Consider the following 10,897-nt stretch of genomic DNA (forward strand, 5'->3'; position numbering starts at 1 on the left):
GCCACCTTGTATACCTCAAATACTAGGAAGAAAGGGAAGAAAAAAAGTAAAAGAAAGAAATGAAAGGAAAAGGAAAGAAGGCAGGAGAGGGGGAGGTTCTAGTATCAGAGAAACTTGAACACAAATCCCAATTCTGCCACTTATTGGTTGTGATTTCTCTAGACCTCATTTGATTATTTAGAAAATGGAGATTTTATTAGGTTAAATCATATGTAATGACTGATATTTAACCTTTTTGAATCTACAACCTACTAGGGTTGTTGTAAAGATGAAATGAGATAATGTCCAGACCTAACAAATATTAAGAACTCAATAATTGCTGTCTCTTATTTTTAATTCCACCCCTTCCTTACAAATGCAAGTACTATGTCAATATTTACACAGGAACCTACTTCTTTCTTTAATAAGTGCCCTTCTACCTCCATCAAAAGTGACGAAGAATTGATATAACCAATTCAAACTAAAACTAGTCTTTGGATTATACCTAACTATTAATGACTTATGGGAAGTTGCAAATTGTATTTTATTGTTCTTATTAAAGCTAAGTATTTATTAAAAATATAAACACATACACACAAACACGTAATGATAATGTACTTACATCCTTGTTCCTTCTCCAGCTGACTTCCCTGCCCCTAGTATTAGTGACCTCGGAAATCCATCTCCTGACATCAGAAGGATAATCTGCTCAACTTCTGGAGGGTTTCCAGAGCCTCACCTCTCCTGGTTGGAAAATGGAGAAGAATTAAACGCTACCTACACAACACTTGCCCAAGATCCTGAAACTGAGCTCTACACGATTAGCAGTGAACTGGATTTCAATGTGACAAGGAACCACAGCTTCATGTGTCTTGTCAAGTATGGAGACTTAACAGTGTCACAGACCTTCAACTGGCAGAAATGTAAGTGACATTGTCCTAGGGAGTTTTTGCTGTGTAGAATCTAAAATGAGTCAGCCAGATACATTTCAGAATTGTGCATATTGACTCATAGTATTTTTTGTAGTTTTTTTAGACACGTAAATGAAATGATAATAAAGAGTTACTATGACTTAAGGTCACCACACAAGGTCTGACTATAATGTTAATAGACTAATTTTCTTTTCTTTAATAAACATTCTAAAATTTAGAAATCCAAATAAGTGCTATCCATCAAGTTATCATGTTAGGAAGTTATTATAACAGTATTATTTTTATTGAAAGAACTAAAATGTGGCCTTCTTTGAATGCTCTCTGGGCTTCGGCACTTTTATTTTGGGGGCCCCCTCCCCACGGTCCCATGATGTTAAATCATTGTCTTCTGTGGGTGAATGTGCCTTTTAAGAACTACTGGTTCATTCAGAACCAAGTCTGGTAAAGAAGGTGAATGACAAACTACTTGGGGACAATGCCTGAAAAAAGTGGTCATTTTTTTAAAAACATTTTTTAATTGAGTTATGGTCATTTTACAATGTTGTGTCAAATTCCAGTGTAGAGCACAATTTTTTCAAAAAGTGGTCATTTTTGATCCAATACCAACACCAAATGTTTTACCCTACAAGTAGTATACTTACAGAATTTTCTTTCCCCAGAGGTAAAATTATCTGAAAATATAAAATGAAAAAAGTTGGGCTTATGTAAATTTATGCATATTAAACCCATAATGGGTTATTCATTTCTAACTTGTTTGGCTGCTTATATGGAGGACCACCAGGCCTCTCCCCACCCCTGAGCCCCACTTCTAACAATGTGTTATGTGGCTGCATAGTAAAAAGCAATACATCAAACATAACTTATTATGTATAATACATCTTCCTCTTATCTTTGCTTGTAGTAGAGGAGGTATTTTAGATGGTCTAGTAGTTCATCCTAGTGAATGATTTGCTCTAGATCTTTCAATCTTGAGTGGATTCTTTATTTTCCTCAATAGGTAATGAGATAAATTCTGAGGGGAAAATTAGTCCAACTATAAACCAGATTTTGACATGATTTTATTAATAATCCAAATTCATCTCTATCATCTTTTATGTATTCTAAAAAATTTACAAAATTGAAGTTTGAATCATATAGTGAAGCTAGTTTATTAATTCAGCAATACTTGTCACCTTATTGATAATATCATTATTTAACCAATTTTAGATTATCGTGACTAAGGTAGAGAGTAGTATGCAAATTGGTAAAAGCAGCCTCAATTACATGTTTATTTTGGACATTATTTATATTTGGAATATGAGTATATATGATCTTCTAGGATAAAGGTTGACAAAAATTTTTAGAAAAGGGCCAGACAGTAAATATCTTAGCCTTTACAGGTCATATGGTCTCTGGCAACAACTCAGTCCTGCTGTTACGGCATGAAAGCAGCCACAGACAGAACAAAAATGAAGGACATGGCTGTGTTCCAGAAGAATTTTACTTAAAAAATTAAGTAGTAGTCCTGGCTTGGCCAGGTTAACACTGTAGTTTGTTAACTTACAGGGAATAGAATGTAGTCCTTTAAATAAAAAGATGGAGCTATTATTTAAAGGTGATTTAGACAGCCAGTTTTATCATCTTTTCCCTCATATGCCTTCTCTCTTCCTTCATGCTAAGGATGAGCAGTATCCCTTTTCAGTCTAATTCAGAATACTAGCTCTTTGCCCCACTTGGTCTACATTCACAATGACTAATGGAGAGGTAATTAACAGTATGTGTTTAATCATTCCTTCTTTAATCTAGTCTTTATTAGTTATCACATACCAAGTATCTTACTAGGTGCCAGTGTTGTCTTTATGACCAGAGAGCTTTAAATACTTCAAATCTCATAATTTGGACTGCAGGTGTCATTTATAGCCAAAAGCAAATAATGCATTTTTGGGGGGTCAAGGGCTGACTGCGTAAGCAAATGTAAATTAGGAGTATAGTTCATCGAAATGTTTTATCAATGTGAGTAAAGCTTTACTATAGAAATACCTACTCTTAAACAATTCTAAATTTATTAATTAAGCAGACTGGGTCTATCGTTCTTTTAGTCTGGGTCTGCCCAGTTACTTAACCCTTGATACACTGGAAGGTGTGTGTGCGCGTGCGCGTGCGCATGTGTGTAATGGGTGAATCAGGGAGGCCCACTCAGACTGTCTAATGAGCTATACGTGCAGATGTCCTTACATGACTATGCCCTTGGGATTCTGGGTCTGCCTGTGGCCCATTGCCAGGTTCCTAACAGGCATTATGATAGAACGGGTTTGCTGCTGCTGGTTCCTTCTTCTTGCCCTTTAGCACGTAATTTCTTTCTAGGCTGAGGGAGGCTTGAAGATGGATGAGAAGTGGCCTCTGAGAGGAAGCCAGGAGTGAGTCAGAACCTTTGAAATGTCTAGACTCCCAGGATAATAGCAAGAGCTTCCTTGTTATTTTGGGTGTTATTCTGGTCTCCAGAGGCCAACCATGGTAATCACTCGATGTCTCCATTCAATCTGGTGTTTTAGAGAAAAAATAAGAAAACAACTTTCCCTAGTCTCTAGGGAGTAGGTGCTCTATGATCAAATGTGCATTTTATAATGATTACTGTGGCAGAATGTGTAGAAATTATTAAAACCTAGAAAACTAGAGGCAAAGAGACCAAAGTATGGAGGCTACTAGGTGGGAGATGAGCAAAACCTGAACTAAGGCAGTTGCTGCAAGAGATTTGGAGAAAAGGAATCAATTGAAGAGATATTCTCAATACAGAATAGAAAGTCAGGGGGAGCTTCGGGGCAGTGAGCACAAAGGCAAGCCTTCACTTTTATTTGGGTCACTAATGGTGTTGCCATTCACTGAAATGGGAGAAAGCAGGTGGTAGATATGCTCTAGAAAGAATACATACACTGAGTTCAGTTTTAATCAGGTGAAGATGCTGGCATCCACCCATCTAGTCGGTGGCTGGAAATGCAAATTTGGAGCTCAGAAGTGAAATCAGGATTATGACATACAGATTTAGAAATCAGCTCGTGTTTCCAATCTTGGGTGTGGATGATTACTAGGGGCCAGTGAGAGGAGAATGGGACCATGGGAACAACAATATTTAAACACCAAGCAGAGGAAGAACAGCCTAACAGAAACTGAAGAATGTGGTGTCATAGAAATCCCATAAGGAAGAGTGTCAACTGGGCCAAATGCTGATGGGGTCTGAAAAGCTAAAGACCAAAATTTATCCATAAGCCTTGTAATCAGAAAAATGGGAGATGGTACTTTAGCAAATGTTCAATATTTATTTGTAAGCCATTCAAAAGAAATCAGAAGAGGATGAGCTGCTGATATTCCTTTTGTGTCTCTGACCTTTCTCCGGATGTTGTTGCTAACTATTCCTCAAAGGGGTTGAAGAATAAATGGTGGAACTGCTGCTCCCGACCAGGAGGGACTGACAGCAGTTCCTACTCCCATAGGCATCCACATCCTTCCCCGTGTCCCCCGTCTTCTCTGTTCCCTGTGTTTTACAGCTGATAGCTGGTTTGCAGATCCCTCCTCCAGGATGACCCCACCTACTACCAAGCCACACCCACTCTTGGCTCTTTGCTGGGTCTCTTCTATTCTTCCAGAAGCCCTAGGCTGGATGGTGAAAAATGTGTATCTGAAAATAAATGCAAAGTGGTTCCTGTAGCTTTAAACAGCCACTGTGAGGTGTGTGTGTGTTAAGACTACAGACTAAAAGGGAGAAGGCATGACAGAGCTGGAGAAGGAAAAATAAGATCTATCTAGAACACATCAACTATGAGTAGTGATACATAGTAATATCAGCTATAGAAATGAGAGATGAAGACAAGATAGCTTTTAAAGTATCTCCTGAGTATCTTTTTTTATGCCAACTTAACTCAGTAAATGCAAAAGTTCAAATTTTCTTTTTCACATTCAATATCTGACAGCTGGTATTAGTTGCCCATAAGTATGTGTCTGATTGAAGAATTATGCAAGAAAAATGCCAAAAGCTGCATTTGGGGGAGCTAACCAGGCAGAGAAGGGGAAAATGCTTTACAGTTGTGTCAATATAAGGTCACAGAATGGGTATCAGGCAGTTGGAAACACATTAGAGCTGACACTATTCTTTTCCCTCAGCAGCCAAACCAGCCCCGTCCGCTAATCAGCTCCTGCCCTGGGCCATTATTATCCCGATCTCAGCATCTCTGATCATTGCACTAATACTAGGACTAGCATGGCTGTTCTGCAGTAAGTAATACTGTACTGTCCTAACAATCTCAATTCCTGGATGCCCTCCATCAGTAAGGGTCAGCATTTGTATGAGGTTTTAGCCTATTTCATTCTCATTTTTGGAGTAAATCTATGGAAACTTACTGTCTCTTTTACTTGCCAAATTCTGTTCATTCACTGGACAGATATTTCTTGGACACCTGCTATGTGCCTGGCACTCTACTAGGCACTGGAGTTACAAAGATGAGAAATCACTGCCCTCAAGACACATTCTAGTTTAGCCCTTTTAATTTTCCCCGTAGCTATATATTTTCTTAGGGACACCAAGGCTTGCTAACTAAATTGAAATGTATCTGATGCAAAGTGATGTAATCTTTGATTTGTAATTGGAGGAAAGGCAGAATGACAAAATTTAGGGGCGAGAATCATTTTCTTGGAGGAGGGTAAGATGCACAAATGAGATGTTGTTGAGTAGCCAAATCGCCACAGGTGATTTTACCAATTCTTAATTCTTCAGAATTTATTTTTGGGAGAAAGATCAAGAGTAGCTGAGGAAGAGACATGTAGGGTATTTTTTTTCCGATGAATTTAATTTTTTGGCCTTGCACACATGCTACCCTCAATCTTTGTAAATGAAGAGGAACACTAGGCCAGGGCTAAGGCTATAGTCACCACAAAGGAACACCAACCTCTTTTGAACTAGAAATCATGTACACTGAGCAAAGAAAACTGGAAGAACAACATCTGCTGATTTTCCCAACTCTCAGCACACAAAAAATTTCAAAGCTCAAGGAAGTCACTACTCTTCACTATGAACAACTCACCCCACAGGTAACAAAGAGGTCTGATGGGCTCAAGAATGTTTCTAACACAGACTGTGCAGCCTTACTCCTCTAGTTCAGTTTTTCATCCTTAGTGCTACTGACTTTGAGGGCTGGGCCATTCTTTGTTTTAGGGGGCTGTTCTGTGCATTGTAGGATGTTTAGCAGCATCCCTGGCCTCCACTCACCATACGCCAATAGCACCTCTTCCTCCAGCTGTGACAACCAAGGATGTCTCTAAGCATTACATATGTCCCCTGGGGGGGGGGGGGGTGGCGGTGGTGAAAATCACCCCAGCTTGAGAACCACAGCTCTAGTTCTAAGCCAGTCAAAGGTCAGCTGAAGTATATGGGTGCAACTTAAGGGAAAATGACGTATGTAGATTCTTAGTGCTTGTGCTTGTCTTCAAGGACTTGCTGCAAGACAGAGAGAGAGAAGGAGGAATGAGGAGAGCTTGGAAATGGAAAGGCTCTCTCCAGTCTGCATAGGACGTGTGGAAGGATCGGGCTGACCAGAACACATGGAGGTAGCCCCGTTTAGCTCTTCTCTACCAATGTGGGATGTGTGAGATCTTGTGGCTGATGGGGCACAGGGTTTTCTTCCTCTCAGTACCAAATTTTAGACTTTTATCTACTACCACCTTCTCAAAATCCTCATTCAGAGTATTCTAAACAGATGGTTGGCACCTTTCTCCCCACATAAAATTTGCTTATTTTAACCTCTTCCTTTGCTGTGCCATTTTGCTGTCTTGAAATATTCTCCGGTTGTCTATTAACTCAGTGTCTTTCAGTATCTCTCAAACACGCACTGTTCCTGGGTTAACTCCTTATTCTATCATTCCTTTTCCCCTGTAACCTGCTGTACTGATGGACACAGACTGGGGTCACTCTGTACTAATTCAGTAACATGTCACTGGTCTCTCTGCTTCTTACTGAATCATCCTACCTACTCAATCACAGAGCCAAATTTCATAAAGAATTACTTCTCCATGTCATTTAAAAAACTCAGAGGAGACCCCCGTGTTTACAGGAAAAGCTTTAGAACTTTCAACTTTCCACATTCAGTTGATCTCTTCAGTCTAAACATCCTCAGTTGTTTCAATTGTTTCAATTGTTTTTCACATGACAATTTTCAGAAGCTCCACATAAACACACTAGATGTCAATAAGTGGTGTCCAAGACTTTAGATTTGATCTGATTCTACATATGATGGGGTAATTACTATCCAGGGTCTGGAATGTCCTTTCTGTTAAGGGAAACTAACACAGAATCAGCTTTTGTAAGTCAAACTATCAACTTACATCAATTTTGCACTATCCTAAAATCCCCAGGTCCTTTCAGGTAACAGAAACATTGGGACATTAGAATCCAAGAGACTGATAGCAGGTTCAGGGTGGTTTATAATATCCATAATCAGTTCAGTTTTGACTTGCAGAAGTTAGGGTAACACCTACATAAAAAAAAAAAAAACGAGAGTCTGGAGAGTTACCTTTAAACATAAAAGAAAATGAAATGTAATACCTGAAACTTACAGAACAGGTTCTGTTTCACAAACACATTATTTCATTTTAGTCTTATAACAATCTCTATGAGCAAGATCTTTCTGTTTTATGGGAGGGAAACCCAAGGCTCCCAGAGGTTGAGTGACCTGCCTAAGGTCAGATAGCTAAAAGGGAGCAAAACCAGGCCCCAGCTGGAAACCAAGCTCAGGCTCCTCTCATGATACCAAAGCATCCTGTATTTTCCCCACAGCAATCTCTTAGCTTCCTATCCTGTTTTCTTTTCATATCAACTTCTTGCTCATTCCTCAGGAAGCCCTTCCCAGGATATTCCCTTCAGTTCTGCAATTACCTCACATTTCCCTGACTTTACTTCTGTCTTAAAAGTCTTCTGCTCAGTCAGCTGATACTTCACAATGAAGCCACAAAGCCAGTCTTCTACACAAGCCTTCTGTGTCCCCCTTGACCAGTTCAAGAAGCTCTGCCTCTGACTGCTGGAGCAGTGCCACCCCTAGCACTTTACTCTCCACCCTGGGTTTATTTTCATGGGCTGTGTCTTATATTCTCTACCAAATTATAGCCAATCACGCCCGATACACCTTTGTTTGCCCCACATACAGATGAGTGCCCTGATCAATAACATTTGGTTGGTTGGTGATAGCTGGCGCTTAATATTTGCCTGATATTTCGTGTAGTAAAAATGTCAGACTTGTAATTTAGACTTGCCTTTCTGTTCATTAGCCATCAAGATTAATATCTATAATGTTATCTCAATCTGGGAATACTGTAGCAATAAAAAATATAAAACTTTAAATGTTTTCTTCAGGTCCCACCTCCATCTGAGATTGACCTCTTCTTGAATTTCCTCAAATGACCAAGATTATCACATCTCGCCCTTCATGTACCTGTTCTCTGGGAGCCTCTTCGTACCAGTGGCTTTGCAGAAAGTGATCAGAGGAATATGGTGGGGTCAGAAGTAGATCTGGTGACTCTGACCAAGGATTTGAAAACAGAATTCCTTAGACCTGGAAGAGACATTCGTGAATACTAGTCTTACTAATGACAAGGATATCGGAGTCCTGGGAGGTAACTTGAATTGTAAAGGCCAGGGCTAGAACTTAGATTTCCTTGCTCTGGTGCTTTTCCTTCATCAATCCATCTCTGTGCTATTAACTGGTGTGTGTGTATACACACACACCAGTCATAGTGCTTCTGGAAACAGAAACTTACCATCATCAAGGTCAGCTTCAGAGATGATCTGATGCAGCACTGGAGGATGCTGTGTTGTTAAAAGCAACCTAATGCGAATGTGTGGGAAGTGTGTGGTGTGCACACCAAATGAGGATAATGGAAATATTACTGGTGTTTAGCTAGCAGTTCATTTTCATTGTTCCTCTCCCACTTCTCTACCAGGTTCAGGAGGAAGCAGATCCAGCTAAAACCAATTTCCTCTGGCATGTAAGAGGAATGAGTTATACACATCAAAGTAACAGTCAGATTGGAGAGGGATGGTTTACATTCTACTGGTTCACATTGGACTGATAATCTCCTTAAATGGCTTTATGCTAGTTTAGTCTCATTTGTAAAGTATTTATGACAAAGTTCTCATTTAAAATGAGACAGATCATCCATGAAGAGCTCATCTGACTGACCCCAAGGCCACCAACTTAACTCCTGAGGTGCTCTGTAGGTAGTAGAGGCTGGCAGAGAGCAGACTCAAGTCCTCTTTATAGGGGTGGCCCAAATGTTGTCACTACAAAGCCTCTAAGGATCCCTCCATTGAAATGGAATATTGTGCGGGGTACAGAGGCACCATGGTACTGATCTAGTGGGAGATCACCCAACTCCACTTGGGCCTAAGCCCACAGTGCAACCTAGACCTAGAAGCACAAAGAAATCTAATTGTGGAACACCACCCTGTAACTGAGGTACAGTGTAGCTTTTGAAAATTCAAAACTATAATACCTCTAGGGACAAAAATAAATGATGTTCCCGCTCCAAAAATTAAACAATAGATTAAATTATGCTAAATAGTCTAAGAGACAGGCTGTACCCAGAACAAAATTACTTTAGAAAATAAAGGTAGTGAATTGACAAGAACTTGAAGCAAAGAAACAAATAACAAGAAAAACCCAGGAATTGCTGCATTTAGTTAAGTCAGTACAATCCTTGGACATGATCAAAAGTTCTTAAAAATTCGCTACAAAACAGTACAAATCTAAAAAAATTTATGAAATAAATTATAAAAATTATTAAATAAAATTTAATATTTTTTCAAAGAGTTATATTTTACTTTCATTCTGACATTTTTGTGATATGAATAATTTTACAACCAACCATCAGATTTTTTAATTTGTAGCTGAAGGATTTAATCTATATGTGAATAAAACAATAAACAGATTGACTAATTGCCAATCTGTCAGCAATTTATGAATGGGATGCTTTGTGGAGTGTGGCAATAATACGTAAATCATGGTAAAACATACTAGCACAAAGGTTTTCATATCCTTTTTGTTGTTTTGGGGAAGTAGGGGGAAGTATTAGGGTTTTTATTTTAGAGGAAGTACCGGGGATTTGAACCCAGGACCTCACGTATGCTAAGCGTGCACTCTACCACTGAGCTAGATTCTCCCTGCCAGTTCTCATATCCTTTTAACTGCTGATACGTGTTATCAGATGATGCCCTGTGTCCCACGGCATTGCACTATGCTTTACACACATCATTTCATTTAATGACCATTCTGAGGCAGATGCTGTCTCAATTGACAAACGAGAAAACTTGAGATTCAAAGTCAAATGGCTCTGCTGTAGGTCACCTGGCTGTGAAGCCACAGGGCTGACATTCCAGGACAGTGGTTCTGCCTCCAGAGCCCACAGTTTTAGCCACTACTCCAGGCTGCTTCCCAAACACTGCTCATGTGAACAACAGTATTTTCAGAGTAGGAACTAAGAGACTAACCCCAAACAAAGCACGAGCAGTTTTTCCCTCAGGACACCTTATTCAGTCATTTCAATGTTACCATCTGCAGGGCAGCCTCTTCTGGGCAGCAAGCTCCCGGAGTGCAGAGACTGGGTATCTATTCTGAGTCACTTTTGCATGCTACAGCAGAGATACTTGGTCTGCAATACTGACAGAGGAAACAAGGTCTGAGTGTTTCTTTAATAATGTTTACCTACTTCCTTTTTGTTAAGTTTTATTTTCTTTCAAATGGCATAGAAACCATCTTTGATTTTTATTAAAAAAAACACTACTATACAATTAGGCCCTTACTGTTTCTAGGACCAAGGGCACAAGAGTTTCACTTGCCATTTGCCTTACCTGGTTCTTTCCTTTCCTCCTCCTAGTCATCCCTACAGTACCCTTTTGGAGGACTACAGGAATAAATTTACAACCGTAGAATTCAACTGTGATCTTCTGGGAGATTTTAAATTTACTGTTG

At 39.5% G+C, this 10,897-nt stretch overlaps 1 protein-coding gene across 6 annotated transcripts in view; it reads left to right on the forward strand.

The window, feature by feature from the left end:
* The window catches only part of CD80 (CD80 molecule), a 35,409-nt gene that overhangs the window by 12,991 nt on the left and 11,521 nt on the right, over positions 1-10,897 (forward strand). For 2 of the 6 annotated variants that reach the window (XM_064494936.1, XM_010981578.3), the window contains 4 exons: positions 621-902; positions 5,046-5,156; positions 6,370-6,485; positions 8,284-10,798. In XM_064494936.1, coding sequence (XP_064351006.1) covers positions 621-902; positions 5,046-5,156; positions 6,370-6,470 — 494 coding nt within the window. In that variant the 3' untranslated portion in view covers positions 6,471-6,485; positions 8,284-10,798. The other 4 variants (XM_010981579.3, XM_064494932.1, XM_064494944.1 and 1 more) reach the window with 4 other exon arrangements.

The sequence above is a fragment of the Camelus dromedarius genome, chromosome 2 (assembly GCF_036321535.1).
Source record: "Camelus dromedarius isolate mCamDro1 chromosome 2, mCamDro1.pat, whole genome shotgun sequence".
In the NCBI taxonomy this organism is placed as follows: domain Eukaryota; kingdom Metazoa; phylum Chordata; class Mammalia; order Artiodactyla; family Camelidae; genus Camelus; species Camelus dromedarius.